A 17,518-nucleotide genomic window follows, 5' to 3' on the forward strand; every position below is an offset into this window, starting at 1 on the left:
TCATTAAACATCTCTGTGCCACAGCTCACCCACAGAGGAAACAGGAATAAGGAAAAATATCTGCATCATAGGGAAGGTGGGAATGTGAGCTTGGGAAATTCTGTTATTTATATAGTATCCTGAAACCTTCAGAGAAGTACGAAGTATTTATATCTCAGCTACGGAAAACCTCAGAAATACTTAAGGTTCATCTGTCACTGTTCCTAACACAGCTGATGAAAAAATGTTTTACAGTACTGTTACTGGGGAAATTAAGCAGTCGTGTATCAAACATCAATATATTTTTCATATGTCTCTTCTACCAACCCTGCCCCCAAACCCCTGAAAACCAATTCCTAGCACTTATTTAACATACATACTGCCACAGCGCCTAAAGAAACTGTACTATACAGATCTTAACCCTGTCTGCTTTAGCTATGCTGAAGGATGCACGAAAAAACTGTCCTCTCCTGTGCCTGGCTCTTTTAAAAGCCACGCATTATGGCTGGAACTTTTGTTGGAATCGTTGCACTTTCTAGTGTAAGGTTATGCCAGTTTGTCATCCTGCCAGTCCTGTTTTCTGTCTCAGTCAACCAGGATAAACACTTAGCCTTCCTTTTTCTTTCCCTATTACCACACCCTTTACTTGTAACTGGTATAGATTACATCAGAAATTCCTTGCTGAGCCAGCTCTGCTAATAATTTTTGTTCTAAATCACAGAAAAACCTGTGAAATGTAATCACGTCCATACTTCAGTCCACTGCAAATACCCAGAAGATGAAATTAAATCTTGCAATGAGTAATCCATCTCTTACTTGATTACTCCAGGACTAACCGAACAGCCAGAGCGATGGTTTACTGTGTTTGTGTGAACTCACGTTACAGGCTGAGGCCAGGAGGTGGGAATCTGTGATCTGCCAGTCCAGATGGGATTAGAAATCACTGTCACGTATGAAACGTCTGGCTCTCAATGAAATTATCTTTGAGGGGCAGGTTTATAAAGACACTTTCAACACACATAGGAGAGGAGTAGCAAATGGGCTGTATGTAACTGTACAGTTGAGATCAAATTCAATTATAGCTGAGAAAGCTACATTTGCAGCATTTTCAGTGAACTCTTTCCCTCAGTGAGCACCACGCTGTTTACTCGGCCCCTTCAACATGAGAGTTTATTGACTTCTGCAGACTGATTACTACTTAGGCCACGTTTTTCAAAAGCAGAAGGTGGCACACAACTGTGCAGATGCCACTGCATACCCGGCAGACACGTTTCTAAAATTACCATGACCACTTACACTGACGGGATGACTGTGTACGCTGGCAGCACCACTGTGCCCCATTGCAGCACATTCTCCCCACATGTGCATGCAGATCGTGATAACCGCATGCACAGATATCGCTAATCAACAGCAGGATTTTTCCTCCCCTTAGTATGGACCTCAGGCCTCTGCTTTTGAAAAACTGCTCACTTATGTCTTACGATGCATTTTTAGCTAATTGGCAGAGAGAGAAGTAATTAAATTTAACAGAAACCAGGGCTTCCAAATGAAGATATAATTTTTGAAGCCACAATTTCTATTACTTTTTATTACCTTTACCTATGTTTTATATGGCAAAGGGTCACAGAACAGATGCAGCTGCTAAACTGGGTGGCTTAGTAAATGAAGTCAGCTTCTGCAGAGAAAAGCAGAAGGAAGTTAAAGGACATGAGTGAATTCACTTTAGAAGCCAAATGAAGTTTTGAGTCACTGCTGATTCAGGTAAAACTCCAATTTAATACACCATCTCTAAAATATAACCTCTTCTAGATAAGGCAACAATAATCAACTAGACAAATACACTCAGAAGAGAAAGGGGAAATTCTGAGTAAGAGTACAAAAATGAATCATTATTCTGATAATGTTTTTGTTATTATTTTTGCAGATGAATCTGAAAGCTCTTAGGACTCAATTAAGTTACCACAGCCAATAAAGACAAAAAGCAAAATCAGGGCAGATACTTTCTGCCTAGACACCATGGTGATGGGCACATTAGAAATGAGGTAGATTAGATAGATGAACTAGACAGACACATCTAACTGTCCTCCAGTGCACTCATTTTTTTGACAGCCTGGAAAATGCCAACATTCCCGGGATTAAATGAAAATAGAAAATCGCATTTTTGCTGTAAAGTATACACAGAACTTTGCTATGTCAGTTTCTCTTTGTTAAAATAAACCAGGGCCCAAACACATCCTCCCAGAGTGACCCAAAGCACAATAAGATAAATGAAAACACTGACCAAGATGCAACCAACTGAAAGCCCTTACGTTGCTACCCTTTTACCCCACGAAATTAGTGGAGTGATATGACCCTCATGCACTTTGATACATTAATTTGTCCTGAGCTCAACACCACCAAAAAAGCTAAATTGCCCATCTTGCGTTGCTGTCTTGATATCATATTTCTTTTCTTCATGACTTCCAGCTACTTTACCTTTATGGGCTCGTCAGACAATTTTTGTTCTGTGGTGCCTTTTCCCCCCACTTTGTTCTTCAAGAAAGTAAAATTGTACAAATATATGGGATATAAAAAATAAAGAACAACAATAACTGGAGTGATTCTCCCCAGAGGTTTCTGGTCCAGGTTGCAGATGTATTGGTGTGGCTTTCGTTTCAGCTCACAGAAAAACACATGCATACACAATGACACACGGTTAGCACTTGTGTTCACGTTCATCAGCTCCATATTTTTTCCTAACACCAGGACGTGTGCACAAGTACAGAGCTAGATTTGGCAATGTGCACTTTGGCAATCTCAGAACCGGATCCTGCTCTTGCCCACTCCAGCTTTGACAGAAGTGTCGGCTGCAGCCCGGGGAGCTGTGCGACATCCCAGTGGTGTCAGGGAGAACAGAATCCAGCTCCTTGTGACAGTTTTCCCCACACAACATCACAATCAGCCAAACACATTTGTAATCTACTGCAGCTGGTGTTTCTATAATTGATAGAGATATAAAAGCCCTTTTTGCTAAAGTTGTACTTTTGTATTTTTTTTTTCTTGGGGGAGTTGTGAGAAAGCAGCTACAAAAAGCAAGCTTTAAATCTCAGATAATGTAGCTCCCTTTAGAATCCCAAGCTTAAAGCAAGTAGTTACGAGTTTTAGCAATGCAAAAAAAAGGAGCTAAAAACAAACATTTATTTTACTTGACGTAGCAAAACAGTGGATTAAAAAGTTAAATCAATGCGCCGTCTGAATGGTTCCTGCTGTAGCTGCAATTTCAAATGAAATAAGAATGTTATAAAAACTTGCGCATATTAGGCACATTTGGAAATGTCTCCTTGTAACTGTTCTTTAAGTGTTCTGTCTATGAGTACTAACAGGTCACTGCACAGGAAATGCAAAAATATGTTACATTTTAATCAGGGCATATAAAACACTGTCTAGAATGTTACATTGCCCTTGGGAATCTGTAGTAAGTAGGGGAACTTTTACAAAGTCCAGGTCACTCTCTCCATTACATCACTGTAAAAAAAAATTATTAGGTTAAATTATATGGATGTCATGTATTAGAGCTTTCCCAGTTGTAGGATGATGGCTAAGAGATGCTTATTTCCTTGGAGAAACTCATAATCACGCCCTCGTTCCCCTGTACATACTTTATATATTGAAAATATGCATTTTAACTGAATCAAAATGTTTTCAAACAATTATAAGGAAAGAGGACAAACATAAAAATGAGGCTGTTCGTATATTTGCTCTAACAACAAATTTCAGCACTTTACCCTAACACACACACAAATAGAAAACTTGCCTGGCTATACCTCATAGGTGACAAAAAACAAAAGAAGGGATTTGATAAAAAATGAAAGAAGGGATTTTAGCAGAGATGTTTGGGAATGATTAAGGTAAAATGTCCCTAATCCATAAAAGTGGAAACCAAGAGGTTGATGGCATCATAACATCCCTCCGTCCTCCCACAAATATTTCTCCAAATGATTTATCTCTGTTTAACTCAAATCACAAGTTTTTAAAATCTCTAATAAATTCACAGAAACAGTAAAAGATCAATGCAAGGGTGACTATTTTCTAGATCAACTCTCTCAGGATTTTAGTTATTTAATCCACAAATGTTGGAGGTGACACAAAACTGCACAATATCCGGAATGCAACCTGCTCTGCTCTCGCTGATCCCGGTCCAAGTTTTGTCACCAACTTCCAGATAGAAAGATTCGATTTCTGTGAAAAATCTCCCACGGGGCAGCAAATTAAATATATAAAACCCCCTGCCCCAAGTAAAACCAAAGTCAGAGTCGCAAGGGCCCAGCGCCTGCTGAAGTAAATGGCAGTTACACAGCGACACAGGGATCAGCCCTTTGCAATTTGCATGTTGTGGCATGAGATCTCAGACTAACAGGCCCTTTTTATCTAAACAGATATCTGTGGTTGAAACTCCTGGCATTATTCTTTGTATTTTCTCTGAGCTGCTTGCTTTTGTACAACAGTTACTTAACTGCCAGTAATTTCCACGCTTTGTTCCGGCCTACCTGCGGCACCCTGCTCCCCCAGGCCCCGCGCCGCCCCGGCCTGCTGACCAGGCAGCTCCCGCAGCTCCACGCTCTCGTAGCTCGTGACTGCCCTGTAAATATTATTATTTATACGTTCTATATGGCTTCCACCAACCTCTCGGTGTGCAGCCTGAACTCTTCAGTACATGTGTTACATTCTCGCCAGTAAAGGTGCAGCCCCCAGCCTCGCTGCCCGCGTCTCCTCCAGGCTCCTGAAAGGGGAATCAGGATTTCCCTCATTTCGAGGGTGCTTTGCGCTGGCTTCGCCACCACTCCTGAATCACCAGCGCAATGCCTTGGGGACGGCACATTGCCACCGCCATTTAACAGACAGGGGGGCACCACTCTGGCAAATTTTAAGTGAATTTTTCTACTTTTTCCACACAGAAGAAGGTCCCCTGGGGCCGAGCGTCCACCTCAGGAGCGGCACGCTGGAGGCTCCTCTCGCTCTGCGCTCCCCCCACAAACCCCTACAGATGGTACCTTTTTTCCCAGCTGAGGCAGATTAATTTCCTGCACGCATCCAGCCCCTGCCTGTGATGAAGCCAGGGCCCAGCCAAGCTTTTGAAAAAGCAAGCTGAGGAAAGCTAGGAACCGCACATGTGGAACCATACTTACTTCCACCCAAGTCTTAATCTAGACAGAAACTGCTGGATGCGCTCACTGCAAGAGCTAACGCTGGATGTCATGCTCTCTATTGACCGGGCAATAGAGTCAAGTATACATTTTTACCACGCTTTCTACAGATATTTGATAATTTTATGCTCTCTGCTCCTCTCCTTACCCCTGCTTGTCTATGTTCTGCTTCCTAAATTTCCCTGCTTTCTACCTCGGGGCCCGGGCTGCAGCTAAACACAAATACAGACCATTTCCTCATCCTCCTTTGACTGCTCAGACCCATGACTGTCCCTGCAGCAGGGAAAACTATTGGCCTACTTATCCCCAGCAAAAACATATTTTAAGGGAATGTAATTGAAAAAGAGAAACCGAGAACAGAGCATGCGTGGTGGAGATGGCACGTTGGAGAATGCTGTGTCACCTTCTAAAAATTCTTTGGCAACAGCAACTTTTAGACTTTGTAAGTCAGACAAATTTGGGTGGATTTTCTCAGGGAAAGCAGAAGATATCTCTGAAAAACATTCACGTCACTGCCAGAAAGCACACTGGTCCCACAGCTTTGAAATAAACCCTGATGTATGTCTTTTAAATTTTTGCCAAATAACATCCTACCCTAAATTACAGGAAGAACATTTTAGGAAAGGAAACACAGATTTTGATAATGGAAATTGTTGCTCTGAGCAGCTCAGAACTGGAAACATTAGAACCAATAGAAATCAAACTTCTCAACAGAAAATACCAAACAATCTGGACTATAGGAACGGTTGCACCCATAATATAGATATTATTGTTGCCGTGCCCAGGGCTATGCAGTACTCCAGGATCCATACAGGACTGCTCTCAAGGCCTCCACTGGTTTTCTGCTTTTTTCAAGATCTTCCCTGCATTTTTTTCCCCCTTTTCATTATCACATAGCTGAACTTTTACCACATTAAAGGGCTGCCAGGCAGGTGAAGGTGCTGAGCCCTGGGCATCAATGTTGGCTACTTGTTCTGCCCCATCCACAGCATGTTGCCTCTCCAGTTCAAACGATCCATCTGGCTAAAGGGATCATCAGAAAAAAAACAAACAAAATAAATCTGTAATTCTGAACATAGGAAAGGTTGAGGACTTGCTCTGTGTTATTTGAGCTGCTTTTTCTCAAACATAAGTAACACAATAACCATCTGAGGCTACAAAACCCAGGTCTGAGTCCCTGACTCAGTCCCTTCACCATAAATTTCAGCACAAACTTAAAAATTGATAGAAATTCCTTTTTAATCATCAAGTATTCAGCTTATTCAGCTGCTCATTACTGATAAAAGCTTTAATGATGTGCCCTTAAATTTTGGTCTAGTTTTAAAAATACAATTTCCTCAAATTCAATACAAAATCCATGGTTGGGAAATGGGCCCCCATAATTTTGTGCAAGTGCTTTTTCAGTTTTTAGGTATGTTTGAAATACAAAATTTAAAGAGTTTGCTATGTTGGGTGACGTTTTGTTAGCATTTGACAAGAGAAAATATTTAATACCCTCATTTTTTCCCTGCTCTGAATATTAGTTTAATTGTCACAAATAATGAAACGCTTATGAGTAAAAGACATCTTCAGACATTTTGACAATACGTATTAAGAGACGCTTTAAGGGAAATCTGCACAGATCGGCTTTTATTTGTTATGCTAAACGATGATGCATCCTGATTGCATTTGTTCCTTATTTGTGTGTGCAACAGGAGACATACTGTGAATGATCTGTAAGGAATAAAATGACAGTATTTGACAGGCTAGGAAATGTCTGGGCAAGGATACAGGATATGGAACCCTAAAAGGGCATTGTTTATGGAGGGGCAATGGGATAGAGACACTCCCTTCAATCTAAGGCAATGAAAGGCGCCAACAACTCAATTACAGTTAATAACAGTAAGAAATAAACATAAATTACATATACAAGGCTCAAGCTCAAGGACTTTGGACCACTAAAAATATATATTATTATATCAATTATCAAAGAGAGACAAATTCCCATCCTGGGAATTTGCATATGAACTCTAATAACCTACTATTCAGAAATAGAGGCAAGCATTAATTTCCACATGAAAAGGAGTCATGGGAGAGCTTCCCAAGTCCCCAGCTCCAGAGAAGAAAGCCCTACCTGGTGATTCGGCACCGAACGATCTGGCCTCTGTTCGAGAGGGTAGCAGGTGGTCTCCCAGGTATGGCAGATTAGCCCTATATTACCTAAGATTTATTCTGAGTTCCTGTCAATGTAATGGCTGAAACGACCATTCCTGAAAGGTAATATGGTGTGAAAATAAACATAAACAATCCTTAATGAATCCATAGGCTATTACTTGCATCGTATTTCTTCTATAGGCAATACATACATCTCCACTTTAGAAAAACAACGCCGCCCTTGAACGAGGCTTAACAATTCCTGTTTACACCAGAGAGGGAACTCTGAGGAAGGTCCATGGGAACTGCTTGGTGCTAAAAGCTTTTGAAACTTCAGGTCTCTCTTTAGATGTCCATGTAAGGATTTAGTCTCTTAATATTAGAAGCTGTCTGACTTACAAAAATCAGAGCCTCAAACTTTATTACCAGAGATTTCCAACCATCTCTGGCAGTCTGGGTGCAGGAAAACGTGTATGTCCTGTTTAGTTACAACTAAACCAGGTTTTTGATACTTCTCAGGGCAATGCATTGTATTCTGTCAGAAATACAAAGCTAGATCCCAGGTCTGACAAAGAAATGTAGAACAGTATATGGAGGGAAATGTAACCGTAACCAAATTCTCCAGTCCTGAAAGTTATCACTGACCAAACATACATAGGAGGATAATTTAGGAAAATTAAAGAACTTAAATTATTCTGCTTAAAACTGTTGCCTAGTAAAGCTCCCTTGGCTTGTTAACAGATTTAAGAGAGCTCTGCTTTCTTTGATTGTGAGTCCTCCCATTTTTGGGAGCTCCTGGACATAAGGAAAGTGTTGCCTCCTCCACCGTGGGGAGTTGCACAGAAGGGATGAAACTACCTTTCCAGCTCCCCTCCACGGCCAATTCCCCGGTGGCCCAGCTGGGCTGCTCCCTCTTCCCACCCCAGCAGCAGGCATGGGGATGCCTTGAGCCTCTAGACCAGCTTTCTCTCCTGGAAATTCACTGAAGATAGCAATGTGATCTAGTACCTAGAGCACGGAATTAGGAGCAAATGCTGTTTGAACTTGAGCAAATCATCTTCTAATACCTCCTGGCTTCAATTTGCATTTCTATAAGAGGGGGAAAAATATTCTACTTCACTGGGTTTATTCTGAGTAGTATAGCATTAGTAGGAAATCCTTGGAAGTAAGGTGCTAAGTGTGAAGAAATATTACTCCACTTCCTAACAAAGCGCACATATATGAGCAGGAACCACACAGCTAATCAAAAGCACTAGAAAGCTTTTAATTTTTTTAGCATTTAATGCTACAGATGATCAATATAACTACTTAGCTTCTTTCTCCTTTCACATATTAATTTAATGCTACTTCTACTGGGCTTATAAATGTTATGACATGGCTGAAAAGCAAAAAAAAAATAATATTAATTTTGGTAGACCATTATACCAGCTAGCATAAGGTTATGTTTCTTTGATACAAAACTGTACATCATTAAAAGATCCAGCTCTTTCCTATGAAGTCCACTCACGCTGTGGGAAGTAAATGAGTTCTTCCCATAGATACAAAGAAAATTACAGGCCTTATGAATTATGGTGGTGATTCCCACAGTAATTCACATAAAATTATTTATATATGGAAAATTCTGAGTAAAATCTTTCTAGCAAAAAAGCCCAACTTCTGTCCAAGTGGAGGGTGAGTGATAGAAATAGGCTTATTGTCTGCACATACCAAACTACACCAATGTGCAGATTTTCATTCCAATCTCCTCTAAGCAGAGGTTCAGTAGAATATATCTTTGCTATTAAGGTATTGCAGAGAATTTAATTATTTTCATTAAGAACAAGAACTGTGTGCTGCTCCTTTTTCAATAGAAATTCTGCACTGATTCCACATAAACAGACCAAATATCACTTCAGCAAAGTTGCTTTGGGAATATTTAACAGCATTTTTTAAATTATGAAAGCAATATTGAATGAGATTTACTACAATTTAAGATAAGTGGGTCTTAATTTTATATGAACAGAGAGACTTAAAAAGCAACCAGAAAGAGTTCCGATTATATTGTGCTGGAATATTAGGCCTTGTGCAAAATTGCCCCTTTTCTCTTTTACATGCATAAAAACAAGCACAACAGGCTTTTCAGTTAAATGAGTCTTTTGAGAGAGATGCAGGAAGAGACAGAAATCTCCTTAAAACTTTACTGCTTTTCATCTTTGCCAGGTAGGGATATGCATTAAAAATGACCTGTTCTTTCCAGTACACAGTCCTTCCTGCAAGCTTTTTCTTCCTGTTTGACCTAGCAAGTTTAAGAGTTTCTCAAAATGGGATTGAAAGTGTTGATCTGGATTGCTTTTCCCCATATACTCAGTAGTTTTGCTTTTCTATAGCCATCTAGAGCTAAGGATGCTTCCCATAGTCTCTCTAGCATCGTGAGTAACTTTAATGAGCCTCAGTATCATTAGACGATAGCAGTTTACAGAACACAGAGAGAAAAGACACAGAAAGCAATAAGATACAGCTATAATAGATACAAGCCATGGAGATGAAAGAAAGAAGTCAGCATCTCATTTGCATTAATACAATAAAAATACAGCATTAATGTTGCTAGTTGTAAATTTTTTTTTTTCAATAAAGTTGAGACTGATTATATCTGAAAAAAGGCAGGCTGTGCATTCCTCGTAGGTCTCGCAAGTGTTTAGACTTTAAAGAACAGTTACTGGCTATTAACTTTCTAGATTTAATTGCCACTAAAAACAATCTCCACAAAACTTCACTTGAAAGCCACTCCTCAAGAACCGATGGTCTGATCTCTCAAAACTGCTTTGTTTATAGCAATACAAATTCAGAGCTACTGTTCAAGTAACTCCACTCCATCATTATGTTATGTATTTTGTTTACTGGTATTGTGTGTGTGTACACATATAATTATATACGCAGATACATGTACCAGTTCATCATCAGAATAAGTCAAAATAAATATTGCCAAACTTGCTTATTCAAAAATCTTTAAGCATACCCTCAAAAATCATGAGAATAGCTGAAAATTATGAGATATTAAAAACAGAGACTTTGAGAATCATGGCATTTTTCTTCTGGGATAAGAACTTTTAGGCTGCATGTTTTCAAGTTCCTTAGCTCTCCATAGCAAGGAGTTTAAAATAAATTTTGCTTTTAAAATGCATATTGGGCACTTTCATAATCCCCACACTCCAGGCGCTGGGGGTTTAAAAAAATAAACACTAACAAAGGACTTTCAGTGGACACAACTTCTAACAGCACAGGAATTTTAACATTCGGGCAAATATTGGTGGAATAATCAAAAACTGCTCTAAACAACTGAGCCTTCCAGCTTGCATCAATGAGAACGGTGCACCTCTCTCCCAGGCAGGCGCTTGTCTCTCCCTTTTGCAGGTATGTATGTCTGCATACTACCTGAAAAGGATCTATTTCCAATACACTTAGGACTGTTTGTTCTATTTAACTGTGGAATTTTACCAATAATTGGGACCATTGGGTGCTGCATGATATAAACTATGTATTTTTCACAATCTAATCTTGTCATTTTGAAGCTATTGTTGTGACTTTCTTTTTCCTAAGGCGAAGGGGGAAAACATTTCTTTTCGGGAAACAAAGATTCTCTTCATTTTTCTAAATGAAACACTTAATGCAGCACTTAGATCATAAGACCAGTTTTTCCACTTCTTTTTGCCTGAAAAGCCTCACAAGGTAACGGATGAAAAGCCAGCAACAGTTAAAGCGGGATGCATAAATCTGATGGGAAACAGTGTACTTCTATGATGCGTTTCTCCTTGAAACCTTAAAAAATACACCGTTCGCTGTCAAGGTATTTCTGAGTTGCAGAAGCCCTTATTATAACATGGGAAAAATGACTCCGTGCCAAGATCCAACAGCCTCAAGAGAGAGGTCACCTTAATGAGAAAGAACTGATTTTAGTCCCTAAAACTACACAGAACTTTTAGGCTTCCGATTTGCAAAAACGTCTTCATGCATTTACTTGAGAGCTGCTGCTCGTGTGCACAACGTTAACACTGCATGTTAAGAAAGGATTCTTTAAAAGATCATATCATCTACTGGTATCAAGAAACAGTGCTTGATAATTAACACAGAGAATGGAAACGTGTTTGAGAAGTGAAGTTAGCCGAGCAAGCAAAATATCTCAGTCACACAGACTTTAGAAAAGAATAGCATGCAACCATTAGTAACACTAGTTACAAGCAGAACTCTCCCTGGATTTAAAGCTTAATGGTAGAATCTGGTCCCTCTTCAGAAGCAAAGCATTTCTAAAGCAGCATATATATTTAATTTTGTAGCTAAACAGCCCAGTTTTTAGACAGTCTTTACACAGGCCAGTTACCCATTGAAGCAAAGTGCTGAGTAAGAGCTGCAGAACTGGACCCACTCTCATGTAAATTATTGTAATTAAATAGGTAATGAAAAATCACTGCTCTTGCATGAATGAAATGTAAGACTTCAGCTGAGAGTGTAATGTGTTTCCAATTGACTCCTGTATCAGATTCAGGGACAGATGAAAATGTCTCTCTGCTCGCATGAGCACGCTTTAGAGGTAAAACTTCACAAATATTTTCATTTTGCAGAGAGGAGGGAAAAACAAAGGCTTATTTTAGCAGCAAAGTCAGTAGGATCCCCCTTTTTTAAGGCATAATATGGTACACACATGTCGCAACCCGAGAGGCATTAAATAGAATTTGAATCATTTTCCTTTGCATTTGCTAATAATACGTCATCCAGTAGAAGAACCAGGCCTTACTCTCCCCTCCACTAGCTGACATGATATTTTTTTTACATTTGAGCTCTTAAGATCTGCACAATAGCTTAACACAATAAGTGTTTAGCCTCTGGTTCCAACTGTAATTGATAGAGTACAGTTCCATTCCCTCTGCTGCTGCTAAGTTGGGAATTGCAGCCACAGCAACTGACAGCTTTTTTTTTTTTTCCGCGAGTCTGGAGTTGCTCTCTGGGAGTGATGTCCTCATCGGGATGGGAAGTAAAATGACGGGAGAAAGGCTCACCCTGGCCCTGTGCTACGGAGGAACTTCAGGGACCTCTTCTAGGGGAAACAGTTACTTGAGGTGGGTGCTACTAATGAGAGCAAAAATCAGGAGGAGAAAGTGCTGGGGGAAGATACCCAAATCCTGCCGTTTTGAAGAAAATGGCCTTTTTGATGGGAGAGCACAGAAAAGGGAGAGCATTTATGCAAAAGAATTTCTGACAATGAACATGTTTTTAAAAGTGCTCTAAAATTGTGTCATTTACTGAGGGAAACATCTTTTATATCACAGTCACAGGGGCTGAACTCTTGGTGAGTCCCACTCTTTATGTAGTGATAATATACTGTGCTTTGATATGTGAGAGTAAAATTGAAATAAGGGAACAGTAACTAAACCAAACGTGATTTCAAATTGTCCCGTTCAGGCCTGAGTTTTGACATGGGAAATATTACATAGCAGCTTCGGGCTTAGTAGCCGATTCCAGAATTTAATGCAGATGGCGACTAATTTTGGTGCCTCTTTAGTTGCAAAAGTACCTATTTTGGAATATATTTCATTAACCAGGATTTAAAGGCTCCTCTTGTTTGTGAACACCTTGGCTTTTTTGTCATCTGTCAGCATCGCGATGTGCACAGTAACTGAAATGTTCTGAGGCATGAGCTATTTAGGTGGTTTTGAAGTGCACTTGCTTTTCTGGAGGATGTTTAAACAAAGCAGTGCTGCCATTTCTACAGTTTCATTCAGTACAGCTTGCTTGGAACCTGCTTCTATTGCCCCTGTAATAAAGGATACAAATAATTCTCGAAAAGCCACAACGCTCTTGGTTATTAATACATGTATATATCGCTTCCTTTCATCACAGCAATATACATATCGGACCTAGCTGGTTATTTACTCTGCTCTCTGCAGAAGCAGAATTTTGCTTTCCAAATATGTTTCTGTTTTAAATAACCTTTTACTACTAAGGTGCAAACTGCAGCTTTAAAGTCCTGACTGCTTATCGTCTGCTGTTTGCTGCTCTATGAGGACTCTTCCAAAACCCAAACGGTGTTATTCTACAGCTCCAATAAACAAAATAAATACGACTGATATCTGTTTCTGCTGTACTTTTCCAGAGCTTTGGTTCTTACACAGCCTATTGGAGCTGAGAGAGAAAGAAAAGAAGAAATACAAAATTGCAGCCGGAAAAGGCGTTAAGTCCAGATTCCTCTTTGCAGGCTTTAAAAAAGCAAACTAGCAATTCATGATCACAAAATAAAATATGCACATTTAAACAAGCTGCAGGGGAAAGGAGAGTTTAATCCAGTGAAATTGTGTTTGAAAGCTATTTCATACCCCTAGGAATAAAATCTGAATAGCAATTCTGCTTTGCTCCCACCCTTTTTCCACCCTTCTGTTAATGTATTACCATTTTTTATGGAATCGTTACAAGACTTCTACCCCAGAGGTGGCTGCGTTTCATTGAAGGATGAAGTACTTTCTGGGCCTGAGCCTCTTCTTACTCGCAGGAGCAGACAGGGCTCATTGCCACTGCATTGATGCTGCTAGGAAAGCTATTTTTGATTTGCACCTGAGCAAAAGAAGGATTAGGCCCACAGTTTGTAAAGCCCTTTGTGATTCATTTGGGTGAAAGCTACAACACAAATGGACCGTTTATTGTAAACACCAGTATGATACTAAAGGAGGCACTGATAGAAAGAGCTGTAACTATATCTGCTTCAAGAATTATCAAAATGAAAATGACGACCTCAAAAAGGAATGACAATTCAGAAAAGATTCGGCCCTGGAAAGATCAAAATGCATTTGACATAGTTTCGATGTTGATGACAAATAAAGTGTCTTTAAAAGTGTAATTTGAGATCAAAAATCCCCATCATCAAACATAAATATTGCCCCATTTATCCAATTACACTACCTTGTTTCATTACAATGGTCTGTAATATATTTCTTAGGCATACAAGGCTTAAAATTAATAATAGAAAAGGACAAAATTCCCGTGTATATTTCTCTAGATAGATTTTAATCCAGCAGTAGGACTTCACTTCTGATTCACTCGCTGGTTCTCTCTAACCTTTACATTATTCATTAATCAAACTAGAAACCTGCTTTCAAAGTCAGTGCATGGTAGTAATTATTTACAGTTGTGCATAGTATTTAATTTTAAGCAATGACAAAAGCAGGCATGTCCAGAATCATAAGGCTTATCATTTTTCTTTCTCTTGGAGGTGAACTATCTAAAGAAGCTAAAAGTTGCAAACTTCTCTTCAATATCTCTGCTGCCATCAAGACAAAATGCAGTGCAACTGATACCTTTGAACTTGTACAACTAAAAATAAATAAAAGCTATAATTAAGTAATATATAATGTATAAACTCCTTTAAATAAAAGGAATAAGGAGCTTTGCTATCAGCCTTGATGAGCGATTCATTTCTTATTGCAGTCTGTCTACTGTCACTTTGAGGTATTTTTCACCATACAAAACAGAACCTCAGTACTACCCCTGAAAATGAAAGTCAGTTTTAAGAACTATATACAACAGGCACGTCTGCTCTTTGAAACCCCCCGTACCCCCCACAAACACACAAATACAACTTCAAAGCAGGAGAACTATTGCAAATGTATAAACCTACTTCAAATCAGTTATGCCGGAGGAAACTGGACTGCATTTGCAGTATTTTGCTCACCTGAAATAACATTGATCTGAGGACAAATATAATCAAAGAAACGCACCACTGAAGAGCAATGCACATTTTATAATGAGAATAAGGAAGGAGAGATGTAATTGTGGCCATTCAGATTACTCCCTCATCATTAAGAATCTCAAAAATACTGTAGCGTTCTGGATAAAAACATATCTTACTGTATTCTCAGCAGGGAAATCCCGGGAAACAACAGCATGGGCTTTGCTCGCGAAATTTACTTACTCTGTAGCCTGTGTTTCTAAAAAAGAACAGGGTGTCCCTTCTACAAAAAGATACTACACACATTCCAAGTGAAAATTCTACTTTGAAAACAAAACAAAATGAAGTCCTGACAGAGAGAAAAAAGGAGCAATTCTAGCACTGTCACCGTGATGATCAGCATCCCTGAAAAAATAGCTATTTATCCTGCAAGTTGAAAACGTTAACGTCTTATTCAGATATAACCTCTTTGTGAATAAAACAATAATAGCAACGCATCAGAGAGTTCTTCCAAATACATATATACATGCTTTTCTAGCTTAACTATTATTTATGGTTAAAGGGGATCTTTGCTTGCCAGGAATCATACCAGCAACCTGCATAGATAGGTACAGTCGTTGGTCACATCCCAAAAGACTCTGCCTGCATACCATTGTCCTACACCTATGCGAATACAGCAAAATATGTGAGTTTATAAAAGTTATGCATGTCCCAGTTTCTCTGAAACAGCATTTGCCTTTGAATGAATCACAAGCACTACTTTTCAAAGTTTATTCAAGTATGCCCCATACACTTGCCCATACATATCTGTCCCACAGATAATATGCTACACCTAGAAAATATTCAGAAGGGGGGAGGAAAAATTAGTGCACCATTTTTAGACTAAAACCAAAAAATATTAGTTTTCTTTAGAGAGCTATTCTCATGAAGGACACAAAGAAAGAAAAGAAGGGAAAAAACCCGCCTACATTAAAAGCCAAACAAGATAATAATTGTGCATGTCTGGCTAAGAGAATCTAGAGGGCAAGCCTTACGTCATTGGCACTTGGGTTACCATGGTGAGTGATTTATTGATATATATCAAGAATGAATAGATCAAAGGCAGCAAGATGACAGGTGATCAATCAAATGTCAAATCAAAGCTGGCAATCAACTGGAAAGCTGATTTTTCAGTGGGTGGGTCTGGCAGAAGAAAAATGAACTTCCATATTGCGCTTCCCAGAAACAAAACCCCACCACACTATTAAAAAAAAATAAAAAGCAATTAAGCAGCCTGAAAGAAAACTCTTTGAAAAGATTTACTATACAGGCCCACTCATCTGTTTCTTTTTCTTGGCCCCCAAAAGAAAAAGAACACCCTACAAACGACAAAACAAAACATTTCCAAAGTTGCAAACTATTTTCTTCTTTAAAAAAAAAATTAATAAATTGCAAAACCACTTGGCATGTGCAAATATACAAACTCGGCTACAAAACAAAAGAAGGATTTGATTTGAAAATGTGGATTGTCTTCTAACAGTCAGAACGTTTCATTTTATTTCCTGTTGCAATTTTCACCACTGATGATCAAAGGCTGAACTTCCCCACCGGGTTCATCAGCAGAGACAGTCCCTGTACTATTTCAGGCGTACACAACGCGCACACACACACACACACACCCGGCCAGCATTGCCACCAGAAACACGGCGAAATTAAAGATGAAACACGCCGACCCACTTCGCGAAACACACGGTTTAAAAACAAAAAACCACCGGGGGGGGGGGGTGTCAGAAAGGGGGGGGGGGGAGGAAAAAAAAAAAGACTAAAGCGGGAAGCAAATGGGAGGCTGCTTTCGGTTCGGTGAGGGAGAGGGGCCGGGGGAGAAGGGGAGCCGAGTGGAAGAAAGTTGGGGGGAAAAGTTTCGGCAGGGCGGGATGGGAGCGCGGAGCAGGAGCCGGCGGGGACCGAGCGCGGTGGGAGCGGCGGGAGGGTGGAAGGGGACAGCCCATGTCAGAGTAGGGATCTTGGCAATAAGGAATGAAACTGGCTCCATAGAGTTGCGGAGGGAAAGGGAGGGGGAGGGGGGGGATAAATAAATAAAGATCCAGCCCGGAAAAGCAAGGGTGACCCTAAATAATAATAAAGATGGGGGGTAGGATCGGAAGGAGTGGAGAGACAGAGGCTGTGTAAGTGGATGGCTTCTCCTTACCTGCAGCCCGTTTGGGTGCTTGCTGTTTCCTCCTTGGCATCGCTCTACTTTCTCCAATCTCACTTCTGTCCCCAGATCCGAGAGCCCTGAGACGCTCCTGAGTCGTGTTTCTCTGCCTCTGCCTCTCAGCTGCTTTCCCCAACACCCCCCTCAAGCCGCCCCTGCCCCCCTCCTTTCCACTTCACTGATAGGAACCTGTTTGGTTTTTATTTTATTTTAGAGATCTAGGTTTCTTTCTTTCTCTCTCTCTCTTTTTTTTTTTTGGTTGGCTTTTTTTCTTTTTTTTTTTTTTTAACTGTTGCAACACTTGCTTTGCTTTGATTCAAACATCCAAGCTCAGGAGCA

General features: G+C 39.9%; 1 protein-coding gene across 5 annotated transcripts in view; it reads right to left on the reverse strand.

The window, feature by feature from the left end:
- The window catches only part of TSHZ2 (teashirt zinc finger homeobox 2), a 228,541-nt gene extending 211,235 nt beyond the window's left edge, over positions 1 to 17,306 (reverse strand). For all 5 annotated transcript variants that reach the window (XR_008468976.1, XM_054218196.1, XM_054218193.1 and 2 more), the window contains exon 1: positions 17,174 to 17,306. Coding sequence is in view for 4 of the 5 variants with exons in the window: in XM_054218196.1 (XP_054074171.1) it covers positions 17,174 to 17,213 (40 nt within the window). In the remaining variant the exon portion in view is untranslated. The remainder of the gene's footprint in view (positions 1 to 17,173) is intronic.
- Positions 17,307 to 17,518: the final 212 nt, after the last annotated feature.

The sequence above is a fragment of the Rissa tridactyla genome, chromosome 12 (assembly GCF_028500815.1).
Source record: "Rissa tridactyla isolate bRisTri1 chromosome 12, bRisTri1.patW.cur.20221130, whole genome shotgun sequence".
Classification (NCBI taxonomy): domain Eukaryota; kingdom Metazoa; phylum Chordata; class Aves; order Charadriiformes; family Laridae; genus Rissa; species Rissa tridactyla.